A 24,247-nucleotide genomic window follows, 5' to 3' on the forward strand; every position below is an offset into this window, starting at 1 on the left:
CTAAAGTGTATCTGTTATTTCAGGTAACTTCTCAGAATAAGCATTTATGTATCTGTGCAAGAAGAATAACATTATTTCTGGCTTTTATATGACTTATATCCTGTATGTTTCACCAATTTTCTCCTCTGTAGGCTATAGCTTCCATTTTCAGTATATCTGACGTAGTGAGTGGAGACTAGCTGATATTGAGTCCCATACTTCAGATGGATTCCCATACTTTTTTTTTTATCTGAGCACACAAACCGAAGCAGCAGCTGCATGGAGGACATTATTCAGCATCACTGAGCAGTATAGCTGTGAATCCAAATTTGGAGGTAAAATAAAGCTGCTGGACCCTGTAGCTGGGAGGACATTATTCAGCATCATTGAGCAGTGTAGCTGTCAATCCAGCTTTGAAGTAAAACAAATCTGCTGGAACTTGCAGCATGATCTGAGTTTGCCACCTAGTTTTTCCCTGTGCTGTTAGCTCCTCACCCTTCCTACCTCCACATCTCATAGAATTGAATATGCTCTGTGAACTGACACTACAGTCAGCTAGCATTCTGTATTGCTTTGATCAAGATGTATTTGATTTGGGGTTTTTTTAGAGTAGAGACCGATTAAGAAGACATGGAATGTTTTACCACAATAACATAATATAAATCACTGAAGTGCTACAGAAATACCACCCATCAGAAGAATGGACATGGGGCCAAAACTATGTTGCCAGTATTGATTTTTTTTATTAGAGAGGTATTTCAATCAGAAATATTTATCATCTTTTCACTGGACAGGTGATGTTTTGTTGTTGGGGGTCCTTTCTCTTAACCTCTATTTCCCAAAATGCTGTAGCTAGGACAAGTCCGAAGTGAACGGCGTCTGAGCATGCATCTTGGCGCATCATTCCAAGTCCATGGCACTCACAGATGCAGCAGAGTGGTAAATCTCAGCCAAGCATACTGATAAATGCTCCTGGCTGGAATATCCTTTTCAAAGTTTTGTTCCATGTGGAACACCCCTCCATAAAATGAAACAGATTGCCATGGGTCAATAATATTGGTGATCAGTGGGGAGTCTTGTTGCGGCCACTCATTCCCCAATACCATGTGCTCCTTCAAATGGACAGCTGGAAAAATTGTTATTCTGATAACTGATATTATATCTATAGACATAAAAAATATGTATTATACCTTTTTTGTCATCTGAACATAAGGATACACGTTCCTCATGTGTTGCTGGGTCAATGGAAACAGATTGGATCCTTGTGGGTAAGCGGAGGCTGCGTCCACTTATCCCTAAAACCAGCATCTGCAGCATTGTGTCCAAAAAGGTCACCCAATTATCATTCCACAGCAACTTCCCCTGGTTACCTATAGCCAACAAATTACATGAAAACAACCGAAAACATAAAAACAATGTTATTTCACTGACGCAGAAGACGCTATGGTCAGGTAACTGCTTTCTACTGTGCTGAATGGTAAAACCAGCCCTGCCAATCACTCACCCTTGCTATTGGACTCAATAATCCCTTGGAAGGTGGGTCCATAGTCGTACCCTCGCAGCCTTAACTCTTTATACACATCGTTGCCTGACAACAAGAAATCCTCTGTCTCTTTGTTTTCCATCAGAGTATCTCTTAGCTGTTTCTGGAAGTCACTCACATTATTTTCTTCCATGACAGAAATTTTCCCTGAAAATAAAAAATTATGAAGTGTTTCATGGCTATCACTACTTCTTCACCAGTATATCGTTGTTTTTTTTAATAAAAATGTACTAATATACAGTTGTTATAACATGGAGGCATATCGAATAGCGATGAGCAAACGTGCTGGGATAAGGTGTTATCTGAGCTTGCTCGGGTACTAACCAAGTGACTTCGGCCTGCTCGAATACTATGTTCGAGTCCCCGCGGCTTCATGTCTCGGATTACCTGTTTGTTAGGCAATCCCTGCATGTGTTGTGGCTGCCAAACAGCCCTGAGACATGCAGCCGTGGGGACTCCAACATATTATTCGAGCACTCCGAAGTCACTCGGTTAGCATGTTCAGATTACACCTCAGCACGTTCGCTAAGGCTGCCGTCACACTAGCAGTATTTGGTCAGTATTTTACCTCAGTATTTGTAAGCCAAAACCAGGAGTGGGTGATAAATGCAGAAGTGGTGCATATGTTTCTGTTATACTTTTCCTCTAATTGTTCCACTCCTGGCTTTGGCTTACAAATACTGAGGTAAAATACTGACCAAATACTGCTAGTGTGACGGCAGCCTTATATTGAGTAACTGCAATTACAACAATTCCTATCCAATTAATCTATTCCTACTATATGAAATATCTGGGACTCGTTGCCATTTTTCGCTCCAAATTCTTTAAAATTGGGTTGATGAATTTTGCTCAAGATCAAACATTCTTTTTTTCTGACTTTTATCTTTTTTTGCGCCTTTTTAGAGCAAAAAGTCGCATAAGTCTTCGAACATGTTTCACGTTAGTCTTCAACTGCGCAGAAATAAATTTAGATTAAGGTACTGGAGTACAAATTGAAAAGTCGCAAAAGATGAATTAATCTAAAAGAGTTGGATGAAGAAAACTATGTCCACAATGTCAAACAAAAGCAAGGAAAGTTATCTGGAAAAAATGAATAAGGTGCAAACATAACAGTCACTAATAAAACAAATTTTTACTCCAGAAAAAAGGCGCAAAGACCATGATGAACGCGGGTCTTATGTCTTTGAGGGCATATACACAACGTAGTATAATGGATTCACAATTCTGTATTTGTAATATATACATTATGGAATACACTTTTTTTTAAGTCTCTTTTCTACTTTAGTCCTTTGGTAGTCTTTTTTTAACTCCAAATTCATCAAAATGGTACGTAGGTTTTTCAATTTTATGCAAAATAAAAAAAAATCTGTATTTTTGTCTTTCACTTGTATTGTGACTCAAACTCCCAAAAATGGGGCAAATTTTGTGCTAAAATATCTGCCGGACATAAAATCACTCCAAGGGGAGTCTGGAGTACATATGTGACACCTATTACAACTTTTCGAAAAGTCGCAAATGATGAATAAGGTGAAATAATTTGGAAATGCCAAACTCCGTCCATAGAGGCAAATAAAAAAAAAAACTAAGAAAAAACAGGAGAGAAAAGTAGTGACTTCAAAGTGGATACAATAAAAAAGAGACGTAAAAAACACTAAAAGCTCGACACAAAAAAACAGGAGTAAATGCAACAATGGATGGGCCTGAAGTCTTTACATCCAGGAACAAAAAAATAAATAATAAAATAACTATAAAATAAGTATACGGGTGACCTATTACCAACCACTAAAAAAGGAATGATAACGAGGTAGTGTGCTGCCTCACACCAATAGAACCAACTGGAGACTAGAAGTCCTCAGTCACAGAATCTATTGATCAGACATCTTCTGTCCTTTCAGTGCTTCTACAACTTAAGGTAGATTTACACATCCGTGTGTCAAGGACTGGTCCCTGGTCTCCTTACCCAAACTCTCTAGCCTCAAGCTGCTGAGCTGGGGTCAGGAGACCCATGCTTTGCAATCCATGCTCGGACCATGACAAATGGATGGGTGAATCTAGCCTGAGTGGTCATTCAGGAGAACGTCTATAACTAGTCTGTATGCTGTCCATATGCAAAACTGACACACTGACCAATGCTATTCAATGCGGTAGTTCATGGGAATGTTTTTATTAAATCAAATGGCTGTATAAAATGGACATACAGATGACATACAAATGAAAATCCCTTGCTTTTTTCTTTATGAAAAACAAACAATTTTCAGCAGAATCAGGCCTAAAGTGAACACACTACACCCAGCAATGAATCAACCCAGCGCCTCAACTGACTGAGGACTATAGACAAAGCCAGGCCAAGAAACAAGAATAACCAAAGTCGCTCTTAGCAAATATCACTTTACCAGGGATATCCAGCCTTCCAAGACTCCTCACCCCGTTTTTCCTGGATGAGAGCTATACTTTCTAGAACCCAGTATGCATATGGGCCACTTGTACATTCACCATCTCACAAGATATAATATGAAATTTTATTTCAATTTTGTCACAGATTTTTGGCGTGACCAGTAAACCTACCACTAGCTGCCAGATTGCCGTTCTCGGAGACTTCAAACCGTTTCGATCCCGGCATCAGACGAACCTCCAGTTGGACAACTCCTTTAGACACAAAGAAAGAAAATGTGCTAAAATATACAAGAAATTCCATTATTTATATGTCATGCATCAATAATCTGAGCATCCGAGTAGCTGCTGCCAGCATAAGTGTAATTAGGGGGTGATGGTGGGATATAAGGCCTAAATACAGAGAAAGGGGATCACAATAAGACACCCCGCTGTGGCCAAGATATTCACATATAGGACTAAAGGCCCCTTCACATTTAGCGACGCTGCAGCGATACCGACAACGATCCGGATCGCTGCAGCGTCGCTGTTTGGTCGCTGGAGAGCTGTCACACAGACCGCTCTCCAGCGACCAACGATGCCGGTAACCAGGGTAAACATCGGGTAACTAGGCGCAGGGCCGCGCTTAGTAACCCGATGTTTACCCTGGTTACCATGCTAAAAGTAAAAAAAAAACAAACAGTACATACTTACCTACAGCTGTCTGTCCTCCAGCGCTGCGCTCTGCTTCTCTGCTCTCCTCCTGTACTGTCTGTGAGCCGGAAAGCAGAGCGGTGACGTCACCGCTCTGCTTTCCGGCTCACAGCCAGTACAGGAGGGGTGCAGAGCACAGTGCTGGAGGACAGACAGCGGTAGGTAAGTATCTAGTGTTTGTTTTTTTTTACTTTTAGCATGGTAACCAGGGTAAACATCGGGTTACTAAGCGCGGCCCTGCGCTTAGTTACCCGATGTTTACCCTGGTTACCAGTGAAGACATCGCTGGATCGGTGTCACACACGCCGATCCAGCGATGTCTCCAGGGAGTCCAGCGACGAAATAAAGTTCTGGACTTTATTCAGCGACCAACGATCTCCCAGCAGGGGCCTGATCGTTGGTCGCTGTCACACATAACGATTTCATTAACGATATCGTTGCTACGTCACAAATAGCAACGATATCGTTAACAATATCGTTATGTGTGAAGGTACCTTAAGACATTAAACTGACTCTGTTCTGGGTCAGGAAAATCCAAACTATGACTTTGTGCATCAAGACTAAATTTGGAACACGTACAAAGACTCAACCGCAGCCATGTGTTCCTTATCCACTGATCTTTTTCTTAGGGGTTTTGTCCATTCAATTAGATTTTTCTATTAAGATTGGAAGCCATGCTAGATGCCACCTCACTTTCTTAGAAACAGATAAGAAACTTCCAAGAAGAAGGTGCGACCATTTTACAATAGAGACCAGTTCTATAAAACTACCATCATTTCCTATAGATATTGGAACAATGCAGTACTAATTTTTGGAGCTCCCACAGAAATACATGGAGAGAACTGTGGATGTGTGACCACTTCTCCATAACTGACAGCATGGGCGGATTATCAGAGGGTCAATATGGGCGGTAGCCCAGGGCCCAGTGGTCTGGGGGGGCCCTGGGCTACCGCACAGATTGACCCTCCGCTAATCGTCTGTGACTGCCCGCCGGGCGGCGTTTGTGTGCCCCCGGACCCGGTGGGCAGAGAGAGGGGGCCCGCATCGGGCCCCTTCTCATCTGCTCACCGGGCCCCTTCCGGCGCTGCGGCGGTTTCCTATTGACGTGCGGGCGCGCGCCCGCACGTCAATAGTTAACAACAACAGCCGCCAGCCAATTGGAGGCTGGCAGCTGAAGTCGGCCGCAGCGCACACGTCGCCGGCGTCTGACGTCATTGTCAGTCGCCGGCGAGTGTGCGCTGCTGCAGGGAGCTCGCCGCCTGGTGCGTGGACAGGTGAGGAGACTGCTTGTTTTTTTTTTTGGTTTTTTTTTTGGATCAGTTATTGGTGGACACACTGGGGGGCAATGCTGGAGGACACACTGGGGGGCAATGCTGGAGGACACACTGGGGGGCAATGCTGGAGACACTGGGGCAGATTGGAGGACACACTGGGGGGCAATGCTGGAGACAGTGGGGCAGATTGGAGGACACACTAAGGGCAATGCTGGAGACACTGGGGGGCAATGCTGGAGGACACACTGGGGGGCAATGCTGGAGGACACACTGGGGGGCAATGCTGGAGGACACACTGGAGGCAATGCTGGAGGACACACTGGGGGGCAATGCTGGAGGACACACTGTGGGGCAATGCTGGAGGACACACTGGGGGGCAATGCTGGAGGACACTAGGGGGCAATGCTGGAGGACACACTGGGGCAGATTGGAGGACACACTGGGGGGCAATGCTGGAGACACTGGGGCAGATTGGAGGACACACTGGGGGGCAATGCTGGAGACACTGGGGCAGATTGGAGGACACACTAAGGGCAATGCTGGAGACACGGGGGCAATGCTGGAGGACACACTGGGGGGCAATGCTGGAGGACACACTGGGGGGCAATGCTGGAGGACACACTGGGGGCAATGCTGGAGACAGTGGGGCAGATTGGAGGACACACTAAGGGCAATGCTGGAGACACTGGGGCAGATTGGAGGACACACTGGGGGCAATGCTGGAGACAGTGGGGCAGATTGGAGGACACTGGGGGGCAATGCTGGAGACACTGGGGCAGATTGGAGGACACACTGGGGGCAATGCTGGAGACAGTGGGGCAGATTGGAGGAAACACTGGGGGCAATGCTGGAGACACTGGGGCAGATTGGAGGACACACTAAGGGCAATGCTGGAGACACTGGGGCAGATTGGAGGACACACTGGGGGCAATGCTGGAGACAGTGGGGCAGATTGGAGGACACACTGGGGGGAAATGCTGGAGACACTGGGGCAGATTGGAGGACACACTGGGGGCAATGCTGGAGACAGTGGGGCAGATTGGAGGACACACTGGGGGCAATGCTGGAGACAGTGGGGCAGATTGGAGGACACTGGGGGCAATGCTGGAGACAGTGGGGCAGATTGGAGGACACACTAAGGGCAATGCTTGAGACACTGGGGCAGATTGGAGGACACACTGGGGGCAATGCTGGAGACACTGGGGCAGATTGGAGGACACACTAAGGGCAATGCTGGAGACACTGGGGCCGATTGGAGGACACACTGGGGGCAATGCTGGAGACAGTGGGGCAGATTGGAGGACACACTGGGGGGCAATGCTGGAGACACTGGGGCAGATTGGAGGACACACTGGGGGCAATGCTGGAGACAGTGGGGCAATGCTGGAGACAGTGGGGCAATGCTGGAGACAGTGGGGCAATGCTGGAGACTGGGGCAGATTGCTGGAGGACACACTGGGGGGCAATGCTGGAGACAGTGGGGCAGATTGCTGGAGACACTGGGGCAGATGATTGCTGGACATACAGGGACAATGCTGGAAACACTGGGGCAGATGATTGCTGGACACACTGGGGAAATGCTGGAGACACTGGGCCAGATTGCTGGACACACTGGTGGTAATATGCTGGACACACTGGGGCAGATTGCTGGACACACTGTCTGGGGGCAATATGCTGGACATACTGGGGCAGATTGTTGGAGACACTGGGGGTAATATGCTGGACACACTGGGGGTAATATGCTGGACACACTGGGGGCAGGACTGGAGGCATGGGCAGAATGTAGACACGGGGCATGATTGGAGACATGGGGCAGGATTGGATCATGGGGCAGGATGGATACGATGGAGACAGATGGGGCAGGATGGGGAGATCATATGGTGTAGAATGGATACTCATGAGTGCAGGATGGGAGAACATATGGCTGGAGCCAGGAATGAGATAAACGGGGCCAGGGTGGGGAATATTACTACCATAGGGGCTAATTAAGGGATATTATTACTGCAGTGATGTATTTATTTTATTTTTTGAGTATACTGTTCTAAATGGGGGGGCGGTCCTGTTACTGTGCAGAGTGACACTATATCGCCTTTTTATCTTCATGTGGTGTAATGTAGAAGTTGTGAAAAATTAAGTAATGTGTTCTGCAAGCGGAGCTCGAGATAACTGTGTTATTTCCTGCAGAAACGAGTCCTGGCTGAAAGAAATGATGGCGGTCTGTGCTGGATGAAGATGAAGGACTTCACCTAGAGACGTCACTGGTGAGTCAGTGTTACCTATACACTGACACTATACACTGTATACTATATACAAAGGTCCTGTGTACAATGTCACCAGTGATCACTGTATTACCTATACATTATACACAGAGCTCCTGTGTATAATACCACCAGTGATCTCTGTATTACCTCTACACAGACACTGCATACTAATTACAGATCTCCTGTGAATACTGGCACTTATGGTGATAGTATTGTGTTTTTTGTTTTTTTTCATTACTGATCAGTATTGTAGTATTCAGTCACTATGTGGTGGTAATATGTGGTCTGGAAATGGTGTTGTGGTATTTGTCCCTTGTATGTGCTATTTGGTCACCAAGTGGTAATATGTGGTCTTGACATGGTGCGGTGTTATTTGTTCCTTGTATGTGATATTATTCGATCACTGTGGTTGTAATTTGTGGTCTGGTCATGGTGCTGTGGTATTTGTTCCTTGTATGTGATATTATTGGTCAAGATATACCTAAATTGTATTGCAGATTTTAACAAATATTTAATAGGTTACAGCAGAGTAGGGCCCGGCCATTTTTCTGGAATAATCTGGTTCGGGTATATCATGACCCCCATCTCATGACCCCCGTCTCATGACCCCCGTCACATGACCCCCGTCACATGACCGGGGGGGCACACAGTGTGTGAACCGCCCGGGGCCCTGGCTACCCTTAATCCACCCCTGACTGACAGTGTCTCTTCTCAAGAGAAATCTGGATCCATAAATGTCCATGATGGGACGACCTGCCATGGACGGTGACATGGCATGCCACGTAGTAGTCACCTGTTTTGGGGAGAATTGTTGCTCTGTGAATCGTAACATCTTCGAATAGAACAGGTGTCTGCTCCATGACTACACCCGAGGATCTGGCAAGTGTCCTCCATGCTAGCACTAAATAGCCGGTCGCTGGGTACAGGACACGACCATCGATACAATGTCCACTCATAAAAATATCTGGAGAATCTGGGCTCATATCTGAAACAGAGGTAATAGAAAAGCAATAGTGAGAGCAGAAATACAACGGAACAGTTTCTGTGGGCTTAATTTTCTAAATGCCTTCTAAAACCAGTATATAATGGTATTAATATACACAGCTGAGCAGTTTACCTATGTTATAGACCGTAGAAGATGTAGACCCCCCCGAACCAGCAGGGAAGTCTTCAGGCTTGGGAACATCCCACGTCTGGTTGTGATCCCACTGGATGAGAGGGGAGATCAGGGGTGTTCCAGCAGGGACCGGATACTCAACTGGCGGGTACATGTTATTACAGTGGACATTGATTCTGCATAGAAGAAGCAGAAATAATGAGATTTATCACAGATAAAACATAAGAAAGCACATAGCTGTATATAGGGTGTACCCTGGCTCTGCTATGGGGACCAAGTACGAAATATGGCCCTAAGGATCAATGTGCTTTGCACAAAAAGGGACAGAAAACACCGTGGGTGGGCAAGAGTGTTGATTAAACTCTGTAACGAGACAGGGGAAGGCATTTTGATGTGATCACCAGTACAGGGACAAGGAACTCAAATTAAATTTTTACTACTGACCAAAAATATCAAAATTACAATACAAAATAAAGCAAACATTTCTTACCCATTCAAATAGACTTTCCCAATGTTTGTAAGGAAAAATTCCAGATTGTTACTATGTCCTTTTTTCATTAGTGGGAGGATTGTGTTGGTTGACTTTAGACTCCTCCTTAGGATTGCCTGGGGTAGAAATTACTATAATTCATAGAATGAACATTACAATTACATACAGCCAATCAGCAGCGAATCGTTTTAGAAAATGCCATAAGCAAAAACGAAAAAGTTAGAACAGAAATTCATTTTTGCAGTTCCATGTAGTTGCCAGTAGATGTCAGTGTAAAACCAAACAGTCATTCAGTTGTGTAGTACAGTGTATATAGGTGTAATGTGGCACCTGAGCCACCAGGGATCGCAGCTGCTTCACTTCAAAAAAACGTCAAAGTGTGCTAAAAAAATACATACCATATACCAAAAAGGGTAATGGTTATACCAACCTGAAGAAGGGCATGGGGGGCGATCTCCACTACTATTGCATTTTCTGGGATGCTCTGCAAGCCTTCCTGGAATAACACCGGACTGACTAAATTATTAACATGATATTCTGCTGATGAGAACTGAGCAAGGTCACTTTGCCACTGAGCCTCTGGTATGGACGTGCTGATCCAACGAGGAGAACGCCGCTTGGGAACCGTAATGACCTGAAGGGCAATATCAGAGCAAATCTGAGCTCAAACAGCAATATAATGAGGATTATATAGGATTGCGGTACACTTTCCAGAAACTGTCTCAATCATATTCCATTTCTAAACCCAAATGTGCATGGAACTATTAGATTACCGAGCGGCACCTGATGCTACGGATGACCCGCTCTATCTTTATAAAGCTGGGCGTAAAACAGACATGTGTGCATACATAGAGAATACCGCTTTCTGACATTTCTGGCCACTATATGACTTGTATATAGCGTCTTCACCTCTTCATGCCCCATCTCGATTCTACTGAGCTGCCATGATGTCTTTCCTACACTGCTCACACAGAAGAGGAGATCCTGCTCCCCTATGCCATGGAGCCCACATTCAGGGTCAGTGCTGGGCAATGTAGCTATGAAATCGGCAATGAAGTGGGATAAAACATTGGAGTGGGATAAAGCCTCTATCTCACCCTGCAGATGCTCCATCCCCTTTCCCCTTCGTTCTCCATAGACCTTTGTAGGCAGCATGTAACCTGATCCTTCAGTATACTGATAATCCTTCTCATCTCTGAAGACAAATGTTACCAGTAAATTCAGAATAATGAATCAGTCCAGGATGCTGGGGTGAGAAGTGACCCACATGGGGAGAAAGGCATTTTTTTTAAATAAGATATGTCACAAATTTTCTTACGTTCACTTGTGCTATTTATTTCTGCGTCGTCTGTTGTAAAGACAGAAAAATCCTGATCATAACATAATGCTATGGAGCTGACTACAAGTCAGATGTACGGCTCGCTAGCTAGACATCTCAGAAAAGGTTATTGAAGCCCTTATATCCCAATGACAGAGGTCCTTGGTACGAGGTCCTTGGCACCGGAATTGTTAAATACACAGGAACTAAGCAGATGACTTACTTTCTTGAGGGCATTAAGTAGGGATGGAGCAATGGATGCCATGTAATAAGAGTGAAAGGCTACTCCTGCACTCTGCACTTCCTTGGCGAACACCCCATCTTTCTTGAGTTTTGCAACAAAGTCTCGCACAGAATCCTAAAAGAAGAGAGATTTCATTTCCAAAAATACTATAGCGAAGTTCAAGAGTCTCGAGCTGTAGGGAAACCTACGCATAGAGAGAATGGAGACAGACGCATTACCTGTGGGCCAGATATGGTGACTGTATCCTCAGAGTTATGGCAAGCCGGCACCACGCCCTGGGGACACTGGACCTTACATTCCTCCCACGTCAGCCCTGACAGGAGAAAATAATCCAATTATTATCATTAATAATCACCAGGTTTACTCAAGGAGAATTCAGACCAAGAGTCAATGTCCTAAACTCTGTATTGTGATGTTCTTCTGTTAGTGCTCCCTTGTTAATGTTACATATGATGCACCTCCCTGATAGGGAATGTCGGAACATCAAGTTGTCCATTTCTAGGACAAATAACAGGGGGACCACAATGCAGCATTCTTAGAAACGATACCCCAGAATGATATCATGGAGACTAAGCACTTTCTAATAGATCAGCTTAGTTGATGTGCAGCGTACCTACTGCAGCCATTCCACCGGGGGGGAGTCTGGCCTCTTTGATGCTCCGTCCCCTCCAGTAGGCAGCGAGTATGGCTTCTGACTGGCTAAGTGAGTTATCGGCATACCCACAAGCCAACTCTCCGACGGAGTGGCCAACAATGCCATCAGGTTCCAGGTTCATTGCTTTCAGCATGTCGATCTGAGCAATCTGAGAAGGAGAAATCACTTATTAATGACTGCAGGTGCATCATCCTGGTCCAAGTATAACATGCCATTATACAAGGGTGGACATATCATTGGTGAAACCTGGGCCCAAGAAGTAAGGGGACCCATTTCTACCGCCAAGGCAAGTGCAATTTTGCATTTCTAGGAGCCCTCGGGCTGCAAAGGTCCCATATATTGTTACTGTACAGGAGTCCTTTACTGGCTGTGTCCACCAGTGCAATTATATATATTTTTTTTTTCGATAAGTGCATACTGTACGTGTTACAGTATATTATATCCCAGTGTACATGCCATTATCATCATATTCGAGAAATGAATGGCGTACCATATACAGAACCTACCTGAATGGCAGCGAGCCCAACGAAGGCATGAATGGTGTCCTCGAATGTGCTGTCATCCGCGTACAGCAGGAGTTCTGAGACTTTCAATCCCGTTCCTTTTAATGCTTCATCAGATCGTAAAATGGACTCCCGGAATATATCTAAGTTCATGAGACTGTGGCCCATTCCTTTCCACTGTGTTCCCATTCCTGTATATCACATAAAACATGGATCATGTCAGGACAAGCACTCTTGGTGTCCAATGCAGGTACCCTACAGTCAGTCCTAAAGCTAAACATGATAGCTGTATGATAGGCCACCATAAAAGGGAATCAGTCAGCAGCTTATACTATGTAATCTGAGAGCAGCTTTGCGTAGGGGGAGAGAGCCTGATTCCAGTGATGTATCACTTACCGGACTGATCCGTGCAATTCTAATAGAATCTCTGTTATCCCTGTTGTAGATGTAGCTATGGTCATACTGCTGAGTTGTGTTTAATCCCATACACACCACTGATTGGCAGCCTCCTGTGTACACTGTACATTGTCAGCAAGCTGCCAATCAGTGGTGGGGCGGGGCTACACAGATTACCTGGACTGTCTTGCACGTGACAACAAGTCCTGCAGTGATAATCTCCTGCTGATAAAACACTGATTTTAATGAACCTACAGCAAACTGCTGAGCAAGTGACACATGCCTGAAATCAGGCTCTCTACCCTTACAATATGCTGCTCTCAGACTAACTAGCAAAAACCTGCTGATAAATTCCCTTTAATTTATTGCAGTGTGTCACCTTCTGATTCTACGTCAATCTGTCCACATTTCTCTTCATCAACATCCCTTTAAAAAAAAAAATATATATATATCTATATATATATATATACTGTATATATACTGTATATATATATATATATATATATATATATATATATAAATGGGGCTAGCTGTATGCATCTTTGAAAGAGTCTACGTGATCTGAAGTTCATCAGATAGAAATTTAAAGGTAGGTTGCGGTTTCCTAAATAATGGATGCCGCTAAAGGAGCCTAAGGGTATGTGCACACGATGCGGATTTTGCTGCGGATCCGCAGCAGTTTCCCATGAGTTTACAGTTCAATGTAAACCTATGGGAAACCAAAAACGCTGTGCACATGCTGTGGAAAAAAATGCGCGGAAACGCTGCGGTTTACATTCCGTAGCATGTCACTTCTTTCTGCGGATTCCGCAGCGGTTTTACAGCTGCCCCTATGGAAAACTGCAGTTGTAAAACCGCAGTGAAAACCGCAGTAAATCCGCGATAAATCTGCAGCAAAAACGCAGCGTTTTTGCCCTGCAGATTTATCAAAACTGCTGCGGAAAAATCTGCAGTGGCCAAGAATACGTGTGCACATACCCTTAGGCTGTGGCATACTCCAACTAGGCTTAGAATTAGCTGTCAATGATACTGACCTATATCATGATGATATTTTAGTCAGAACTGGGATAAACCAAAATTTATACCAAGAATTGATCCGAAAATTAGCTTTATGGCAGAGAACCAAGTTGGAGAGCAATTCCCACCTGAACAAATGTACCACAGAGGTCTGCCCGATGCCTGTGTCTGTTGGATTTCCTTTATGTCACTTTCTGTCCCCACCAGTGTGTACCCCCGGTATGGCATGGATGAAGAGGGAATTCCAGAGATGTTGTTCAGCAGGTTCACAAAAGAGGCATCGGAGGCAAGTTTTCGACTTTTCTCTATAAGAGCCTCAACGGCTTCTTGGGTCCTTCCGCATATTTGAACCAGGCGGGGAAGAGGTAGGGAGTCCGCGATAGAGGCTGTTTTTTGGTTTGGTCTCAAGATCACATGGACATTGGAGCCACCAAATCCAAAAGAGTTGATGCCAACAATACCACCTTTGACAGGGATGGGTTCAGTCACTACTTGGATTCTTCCATCTTGCAAAGCAGGAATATCTTGGTTTGGGTTATTGTAATGGAGATTTGGGACCCAAACACCATGTTCAAGAGACAAAATCACCTATTGTGGCATAAAATTGAAACAGTAAGTTATAAAACTATATAAGTTATATAATACGTGTGCATTTGTATCCTACAATAGAGCGTCCTGCTAGTGGGATTGAAAAATTAGATTCCGTGATGATCTATAAAGGATAACTAATTGGTGATGGTGGTGGGGCTTGGGGGACAAGCCAGTCATAAAATATGTAATGGTTAAACCGGTGGATGCAGATATTAACCTAATAGCAGGAAATAATCTGCACGGAAACTACAAAGCTGAGTGAGGTCATTGATTATTATAGCAGACAAGTTGGTGTTTGCAGAAATTTGAAAGAAGAGATTTCAAACTGGTTTAGTGAGGTGAAAAGATATAATAGAACTTATTGTTGTATTTTCATGGGTCCACACGTGGACAACCCACTGGATCTCGGTGAGTTAACAAGTCTATGTAATAATATATTTCTGTCTACTTGAGTTAAGGACCGAGTTGTGGGTGAGTGGCCAACAGGTATCTCTGATGGCTTCGGCCTCCACTTACTACTCAATGTCTCTCTCAATCCTTTTAGTGTAGGACAGGACATACAATCCTTCATGTTCCTCTATCAGTATATCTGAAAATAATCTGAAAATAGAGCGGAGCTGGGTAAATAAATCCCCAGAGCTTCCACAGCCATGTAGCTTGTGTTTTATAATCCACAGACAGAATACAAGATGCTATAAATGGGATCTATTACTCTGCCGTATGGCTATTAATGAGGGAGTAGCAGTTCCCAACGGCTTCTTCTTCTACACTATTAATGGTTGCACATAACAACAAGGGAATACTTGAAAGACCCTTACATATAAGAGAAGGTTAATATCATGATTGAGCCACCACAGTTTTAACCCCTTCACCCCCCTTCAAGATGTGTTTGCCTTCTCACCTTACACAATGCAGCAAGACCAGAGGCAGGTTCTGGATGACCCATATTTGACTTGGTGGATCCAAGTAACAATGGTTGTCTTTCTGACTTGCAGAAAACACTCACAATCCCATTTACTTCTTGAGGATCTCCAACCTGCAGGAAATAAGATTATGCAGCTATGTAATAAGCGTAGTATACCTACAGAATCATAGAATGTAGGAGTTGGAAGGGACCTCATGGTCATCGTGTCCAGCCCCCTGCTCAATGCAGGAGTCACTAAACCCTCTCAGACAGATATCTTCCCAGCCTCTGTTTGAAGACTTCAATTGAAGGAGAACTCACCACCCTCACTGTCAAAAAGTTTTTTCTAATATCTAATCTGTATCTTCTCCCTTTCAGTTTCATCTACTGGTACATGCTTGTCTTCTAGATATGAGAAGGTGACGTGAGATGTTTGAACATTGCAGGAGGGTGTCATATTGAGTAACGTCAAATGAAAATAATTGCAACTGTGTCTAAAGGAATTAGGAATGAAAATCAACGTATTAAAAATTATTTCTGGAAAATATCAAATATAGTCTCTATCGTGTCTTGGACGTTGTTGCCCAGGGCGCCACATTGAAACATATTGCAACAACATCATTAAAAAACTACAATGAGCAATAATCCCAAATATGTGCAGATGAACCTGCAGAGATATGGCCACGTGACCATCACACATGCCGCTCCCCAATCCAGTGGGTGAATTCCAAAGTGCCACAGAAAAGGGGAATGTGAGCAGTTATGAGTAAATTGTTTGAGGGTCTGTATTTAGTAACATAGTAACATAGTTAGTAAGGCCGAAAAAAGACATTTGTCCATCCAGTTCAGCCTATATTCCATCATAATAAATCCCCAGATCTACGTCCTTCTACAGAACCTAATTGTATGATACAATATTGTTCTGCTCCAGGAAGACATCCAGGCCTCTCTTGAACCCCTCGACTGAGTTCGCCATCACCACCTCCTCAGGCAAGCAATTCCAGATTCTCACTGCCCTAACAGTAAAGAATCCTCTTCTATGTTGGTGGAAAAACCTTCTCTCCTCCAGACGCAAAGAATGCCCCCTTGTGCCCGTCACCTTCCTTGGTATAAACAGATCCTCAGCGAGATATTTGTATTGTCCCCTTATATACTTATACATGGTTATTAGATCGCCCCTCAGTCGTCTTTTTTCTAGACTAAATAATCCTAATTTCGCTAATCTATCTGGGTATTGTAGTTCTCCCATCCCCTTTATTAATTTTGTTGCCCTCCTTTGTACTCTCTCTAGTTCCATTATATCCTTCCTGAGCACCGGTGCCCAAAACTGGACACAGTACTCCATGTGCGGTCTAACTAGGGATTTGTACAGAGGCAGTATAATGCTCTCATCATGTGTATCCAGACCTCTTTTAATGCACCCCATGATCCTGTTTGCCTTGGCAGCTGCTGCCTGGCACTGGCTGCTCCAGGTAAGTTTATCATTAACTAGGATCCCCAAGTCCTTCTCCCTGTCAGATTTACCCAGTGGTTTCCCATTCAGTGTGTAATGGTGACATTGATTCCTTCTTCCCATGTGTATAACCTTACATTTATCATTGTTAAACCTCATCTGCCACCTTTCAGCCCAAGTTTCCAACTTATCCAGATCCATCTGTAGCAGAATACTATCTTCTCTCGTATTAACTGCTTTACATAGTTTTGTATCATCTGCAAATATCGATATTTTACTGTGTAAACCTTCTACCAGATCATTAATGAATATGTTGAAGAGAACAGGTCCCAATACTGACCCCTGCGGTACCCCACTGGTCACAGCGACCCAGTTAGAGACTATACCATTTATAACCACCCTCTGCTTTCTATCACTAAGCCAGTTACTAACCCATTTACACACAATTTCCCCCAGACCAAGCATTCTCATTTTGTGTACCAACCTCTTGTGCGGCACGGTATCAAACGCTTTGGAAAAATCGATTCTTAGGGTCTGGAGCCCATATTTATTTAGGGAGTTTGTATTTAGGTGTATTTATTTAAGAGGTCTAGTCTAGGGGGTCTAAACAATCAATATACTTTACATACAAGATGCCAAGCACATGTTCTTTTTTAGTGTATGTGTTTTATCTTAGCTTTTCACAGACAGGGCATGTACCCATTCAGAAAAAAATAGCACTCATGCCATTCACCGTCTTGTGTTTTATAGGCATAGAGGCTTGGAACATCTTTCTTTATTTTATGTCTCTGAGAAAACAGGATGCCACACTAATGGTAAAAATGGACACAATGGATGAAGATTGGATTCTGCACATGGATGAAAAACAGTCCACTTTTCTCACAAGCTAAATAAACCGAAGGTCTGAATGAGGCCTTAAGATCAGCAATGAGAAAATGGCAAGGGTGTCTTCTGAAATACTGTACAAATGGTGACCTCTTCCCGATGGAAGCTACAATCATGATGTCTACACTCCTGCATAGTAGATCTTTGGTAAAACGCGGCAATCCTGAAGAAGGCTTTCCAGAATGCTCTTCGTATGCCAGCCCTCCACTACCCAAGGCCAGCACAGTTGTGTCCTACTACCTTAGTGCCTGTGCCGTGGGCCTCCACGTATTCCACCTCACTGGCCTGGATTCCAGCCTCGTGGTACAAAGCGTTCAGCAACTGCTGCTGCACTTCACCGGATGGGAAGGTCACTCCTGTTGGACGGAACACAGTGGAGTCTTTTAACAAACCTGAGAAGACAACTCTGTAGAATACAGATGAGGTGGAAGCCAATGGCTTTCAACCGACAATGAGTACATTTACACTAATACCGCTATCCCCTTCCGTTTTGGTTTCTATTAATTAGGCTACATTAAGGTTAGTCTTGTATCACAGTATCTAAATACACTACTTAAAAATGTCTGTCCCAGATAAACCTATCCTTATAGATTGGTTGGGTCTGACTACTGAGACTTGGCCTAAACTGAGGTCACGTATAGGAAGAGATAGAGTGGACTGGAATTCGAGCCTGCAACAGGGAGCTCAATTCTTAGTCTTTGGAATTGACATGAACAGTCGAATACGGAGCTCAGGGTCCCTCTGTCTATCAATAGTATGGATCGCCCACCACAAATCTTGCATTTATCACCTACCCCAAGGTTTTTTAGGTCACAATATCCTTAGGATAAGCCATCAGTATTGTATCGCCAGGGGTCCAACTCTTGGCACCCCAACCTATTAGCTTTCTGAAGGGGCAGTGGCGAGTGCTTCAGCCTTTTTTATATTTATGTTTCGCATCTACCTTTTTGTCATCTACATAGTAAAGGCTGTGCTGGGCATTGCAGTGTTGCCCCACAGATGTGAATGGTGGAGGGGAGCTTAATGAGCAAATGGCCAGATGAATAATTCCACCCATCACTATGGCATGGGTGATACTCACCAGCTCCTTAGGTTCTTCCGTGTCTGCTGTTTGGAGATCTTTTAGCTTTGTACAAGGACACAGCTATATATGGGACAAAGTTCCCACAATACGTTTTTGGTGCGTTTTTGACACTGCGTATTTTCACTGCACAGCGTCCTACATATGGATGGGATTTTCAGAGATCTCACGACCACTGATTTTTTTTTACGCAGTGTAAACTGAGCTGCGGTGCGTTTTAAATCTATAATCCACAGGTAAAAAAAACGTATATGCATTTTTATTGTGCTTCTGCTGTGGAAACGCATTAAAAACCCAAGTAATCAGCACACGATTATCAATAAAGTTGTATTAAAGCCAATTACCAGGAAGTGTGCAAAACACAGCATCCTTATTTAAAACATGACATGAAACGGCAATAAAAATGCACTAAAAAATGCAACAAAAAAATAATATACCTAGCAGGTACAGATATGCTGCAGAAAATGCAGCAAAAACTCACTAAATAATTGTCCAAGGTGGACATCACACAACGTCTAGCTCCTGCGCAATCCTTCCCCCATGCTTCACACTGCAGCTCGGCTTAGTCTGACTCCTGTTTCTAGGGAAATCAGGGCATGTGAAGATGATTTGAAGGAATCTAGATGACACTATACTACGGCACAGAACACACCATTGCCCCATGTAGACACACCTTGCTCTTTATAGCCATCAGTATTGCTCCCAGCGTTTACAATGGTAGCATAGACTCGTCTTGCTAGAGCCTTCTTGGTGACCAGGACAGCGCAAGCAGCTTCAGAACGACAATAGCCATTTCCTAAATTAGGGACATAAAACGAGCACAAATGACATCAGTTAAGACATCAAGGAGACTCCTAATCCCGCTATGCTGTCATCTACTTGTTCCAACTCGAACTTCTGAAGTACTATGTTTAGTGTCATAGACAAGCCCATTGTTCCTCACTTTAATAATTTTATTTTTGGGGGCCAGCATGAAAAGTTATGAAACTTTGACAATCATGTTATTAGGAAGTTTGTCTTCATTCCTTTAAAAATAATTGCATTTAAGTTGCTTCCAAACCCCTTATTTTCCCAAGTCTATTTGCCGGTATTTAGCTGCATTGATTTCAGAACATACTTACCGAATATACCCGAGTAAAAGCCGACCCGAGACCCCTAATTTTGCCACAAAAGACTGGGAAAAGTTATTGACTCGAGTATAAGCCTAGGGTGGGAAATGCAGCAGCTACTGGTAAATTTCAAAAATAAAAATAGACCAATAAAAGTAAAATTAATTGAGGCATCAGTAGGTTAAGTGTTTTTGAATATCAATAATGAATCAGGAGCCCCATATAATGCTCCATAAAGTTCATTATGGCCCCATAAGATGCTCCATACAAAATATGCCCCATATAATGCTCCATAAAGTTTATGATGGCCCCATAAGATGCTTGTAAAATATGCCCCATATAATGCTGCATAAAAGGTTAATGATGGCCCCATAGAATACTATGCCCCATATAATACTGCATAAAGGTTGATGGCCTCATAAGATGCTCCATAGAAAAATATGCCACTTATAATGCCCCATAAAGGTTGATGGCCCCATAAGATGCTCCATGGAAAAATATGCCCTGTATGCTGCTGCTGCGATAAAAAAAAAAGAAATGACATACTCACCTCTCATCGCTGGGTACTGAGTGCCGGGTGCCTGAGCAGGTGGGGACACCGGCGCGCTATGGGGGCCCTGTGCGGGTGTCGCCACTGGCTCAGGCCCCAGGCACTTGCGATATTCACCTGTCCCCATTCCACCGCCACGAGCCGCTGTGTCTTCCGGGTCTCTGCAGTGACTGTTCATGCAGAGGGCGCACACTAAACACGTCATCGCGCCCTCTGACCTGAACATCACAGCTAGAGAACGCGGAAGACAGAGCCCGGCGAGCCCGGCGGTGGAACAGGGACAGGTGAATATCTCATGGCTCACCCTCCCCTGTCATATTGACGCGTTCTGCAAGTCCCTGCTTCTCCGATGGTCTCCGGCACGTGCCAGCAGCTTGTTCCTGTTTTCAGCGGTCACGTGTTACCACTCATTAAAGTAATGAATATGCGCTCCGACTATGGGAGTGGCGTCCATATTCATTACTTAAATGAGGGGTACCACGTTACCGCTAAACATAGGAAGAGCTGCAGGCACCAGAGACCATCAGAAAAGTAGGAAAGTGCAGAGACCAAGCCAGGAGGGGATGAATATGATGTGACAGCTGACGCTCCTGCCACCTCCCTGCCGACCCCCTGGGACAATGTCTCGAGTATAAGCCAAGAGGGGCACTTTTAGTCTAAAAAAGGGCTGAAAATCTCGTCTTATACTTGAGTATATACGGTATTTGGAGTACAGATGATGGCAGTGAAAGAATGAGCTCTGCACTTGTGTCTCATCAACTCTAGGAAAAAGAGGAAATCGACACTATAGGAAATCATTACATCCAATGTTGCAATGTCGCTGCGATTTCCGTGTGATGCGACACATGTGGTCATGTAGCCCAAGGTGTTGACTAGAGATAAGCGAACGTGCTGAGGCAAGGTGTTATCTGAGCATGCTCCGGTGTTAACCGAGTGACTTCGGCGTGCTCGAATAATATGTTGGAGTCCCCGCTCCTGCATGTTTCGGAGCTATTCGACAGCCACAACACATGCAGAGATTGCCTAAGATACAGGCTGTTGAACAGCCATGAGACATGCAGCCACTGGGACTTGAACATACTTTTTGAGCATGCCGAAGACACTTGGTCAGCACCCAAGCATGCTCAGAAAACACCTTAATGTTGATCCTTTCACTGCCAGCATCAGTACTCCAAATTATACCAATGTAGCTGAAGGCAGGCAAATAGATTAGGAAGAAACAGTGGTGTGGTGGCCACTTACAAGCAATTTGTTAGCAGGAATGAAGACAAATCCCCTAATAAAGTGATTTATAAAGTTTCACAACTTTCCAAGCCGGACAAAATTATTTGAAAAAAAATTGAAAGTTTAGTTGTTCTTCAAGCACATGGCGCCCAATGTTTCAATAATATCCTTCAGATATCCACGCAGAGATGTCATTTTCTGTTGTCTCTAATTCTAACACAAGACTTCCATTGTAGAGAACAGGCATTTATCCTAGTTAGGTTTGTCCAACATATGATGTATAACCCCATTTCCCAAAAAGTATGGACGCTGTGCAAAATGTAAAGAAAACAAGAATTCAATGATTAGGAAATCTCTTTAAGCCACATGTTCTTCATGACTGAAAACAGAACATAGAAGGTGACTCTTACACATCCTTCCATTTCATTTGAAAAAAACTACCTCGTTTAGAAGTTGATAGAACAACTTCAGAAAGAACGTTCCTCAAAGTAAAAATGAAAAGACTATGAATAGTCCACCATCTATATCATCAAAAGTTTTAGAGATAATGGAGACTGGAGAAGTCCATGTGCGCAAGGGACAAGGCCGACAGTCAACGTTGGATACTCGTGGACACTTGTGATCTACGAACCATCGGTCATTAAAAACAGGCATCTGTCATGCAAATCATGTCATGGGCTAAAAAAACACTTCCAGAAATCATTATCTGTGCAGACCATTAGCGGCTATGACTTAGGTAGCTTACATATATAGTTATTTAGGGTGAACATAGACCTAGGTCCATCAAGTTCAACCTTTCTCCACTAAAGCTCTATCAATGTTGAGCATCATATAGATGTTTTAGAACAACATACGCACATCTATTTCAGAGAAGGCCTTGTATATTTTAGGAAAACAATGCTAAACCACATACTGTATCCATCACAAGAGCATGACATCGAAAAGGAGTTCGGGAGAAGAACCGGTCCCCGACAGTCAGTGGCGTAACTTGAAACTCATGGGCCCCGATGCGAAAGCTCAACAAGGCCCCCAAATATTTTAAATCTTTAATAGCAAAAGTCTTTTTCTATAGGCCAAAGGGACTTTTAGGGCCCCCTAGGCTCCAGGGCCCGGGTGCGATTGCAACCCCTGCACCTGTTGTAGTTACGCCCCTGCCCACAGTCTAAACCTTTCTCCAACAGAAAACATTTGGCGCATTATGAAAGTGAAAATCCGATAAAGAAGACCCAGGACTGACGAGAAGCGAGAATTCAATATCAGATAAGTATGGGACAACATTTTTCTCCCAAAACTCCAACAATTGGTCTCCTCACTTCCCAGACATTAACAGGCTGGTGTGAAATGAGAGGCTACACAATTTAGATACGGTCCTATCACAACTTTTTGAGGTGTTGATGCCATCAATTTCTAAACAAGTTGATTTTTTGAAGTGAAAAATGTCTAACATTCTTCTGATCTGTGTTCTCTGTTCTGTTGTGAATATCATATGATTATACGAGATTTCCAAATCATTCCATTTTTGGTTTGGGAATTGGGGTGGTACAAATAAGAATGAAAGAACATTGAAATTGTCCCATTTATGGACGCCATAAAGTGAGGCCATATTTCTGCAATGGGGTTCTTGTATACAAGACTAACTGTAGATCTTCCTTTACTACGAGTCTAATGAGATAATCACAATTCATTTACCTGAGGCATCAAAAGACTTGCAGGTTCCATCCGGACTCAGCATGCCCAGTTTCATAAATTGTACTGATGTGTTGGGTTTGAGCAGCAAATTGACTCCACCAACGATTGCCGCATTGCACTGGCCATGGTAGATCGCCTTGTATGCATTTTCTAAAGCCAATAAACTGGATGAACATGCAGTGTCTATAGCCAAACTGGGACCTGAGATAAGTAAAACATATGTGTAAGAAATCTGAAATAAAACCAATATTTGTAAAAAATAAAAATAAAAAATATAAATATTTCAATACTATGGTACACACGCTATATAATTGACCCCCACCTTTAAAGTCAAAGAAGTATGATATGCGGTTAGCAAACATGGCGCGTTGGCATCCAGTCATGCTGTACCCAAGCAATTCTTCTGGATCCCGGCTGAAGGCCTCTCCTGCTTCAGACCCACTGACACCAATCCAGACACCTGTGCTTGTGCCACGTAGATCTGATGGGTTCATACCTGAAAGAACAGAAGTACTGTAAGAATATGAAGCAGTTTTACCAGTAAAATTTTAGGGTTAAAATAAATAGTGTAATTGTGTACTAGCTGACATCATTCAGATCCATTGTTGAGCCAACGTTGGCACACAGTATTGACTCAGCGATAGTAGAATACTAGGGATGGTTTACCAGCTGCTACTGGTCCTGGAAGTGCAGCCTAATTCAGATTGGCCCCATCTCTACAAATTTAGCAAATAAGGGTCATAGAATAGCCGCACATTAAACTGCCCTTTCCTTCTACATCACATATATCAACCTCTGCCCCACAGGGCGAGTATGTTTGGCCTGCGACGCCGGGTGTGTCCCATGAGAATATTTGGCCCACCCCGTCCAGCATCGCACT

At 43.9% G+C, this 24,247-nt stretch overlaps 1 protein-coding gene across 1 annotated transcript in view; it reads right to left on the reverse strand.

Annotated features, from left to right (window-relative positions):
- FASN (fatty acid synthase) overlaps positions 1-24,247 on the reverse strand; it is a 90,299-nt gene that overhangs the window by 43,656 nt on the left and 22,396 nt on the right. Inside the window, exons 4-20 of the mRNA XM_069752481.1 lie at positions 23,690-23,863; positions 23,368-23,568; positions 19,469-19,591; positions 17,955-18,070; positions 15,374-15,508; positions 14,010-14,469; positions 12,472-12,659; positions 11,924-12,113; positions 11,529-11,623; positions 11,290-11,424; positions 10,179-10,382; positions 9,749-9,864; positions 9,259-9,434; positions 8,935-9,126; positions 4,088-4,168; positions 1,484-1,669; positions 1,170-1,349 (exon numbers count right to left, since the gene is read on the reverse strand). Of these exons, the coding sequence (XP_069608582.1) occupies positions 1,170-1,349; positions 1,484-1,669; positions 4,088-4,168; positions 8,935-9,126; positions 9,259-9,434; positions 9,749-9,864; positions 10,179-10,382; positions 11,290-11,424; positions 11,529-11,623; positions 11,924-12,113; positions 12,472-12,659; positions 14,010-14,469; positions 15,374-15,508; positions 17,955-18,070; positions 19,469-19,591; positions 23,368-23,568; positions 23,690-23,863 (2,952 nt within the window). The remainder of the gene's footprint in view (positions 1-1,169; positions 1,350-1,483; positions 1,670-4,087; positions 4,169-8,934; positions 9,127-9,258; positions 9,435-9,748; positions 9,865-10,178; positions 10,383-11,289; positions 11,425-11,528; positions 11,624-11,923; positions 12,114-12,471; positions 12,660-14,009; positions 14,470-15,373; positions 15,509-17,954; positions 18,071-19,468; positions 19,592-23,367; positions 23,569-23,689; positions 23,864-24,247) is intronic.

The sequence above is a fragment of the Ranitomeya imitator genome, chromosome 2 (genome assembly GCF_032444005.1).
Source record: "Ranitomeya imitator isolate aRanImi1 chromosome 2, aRanImi1.pri, whole genome shotgun sequence".
Lineage (NCBI taxonomy): Eukaryota > Metazoa > Chordata > Amphibia > Anura > Dendrobatidae > Ranitomeya > Ranitomeya imitator.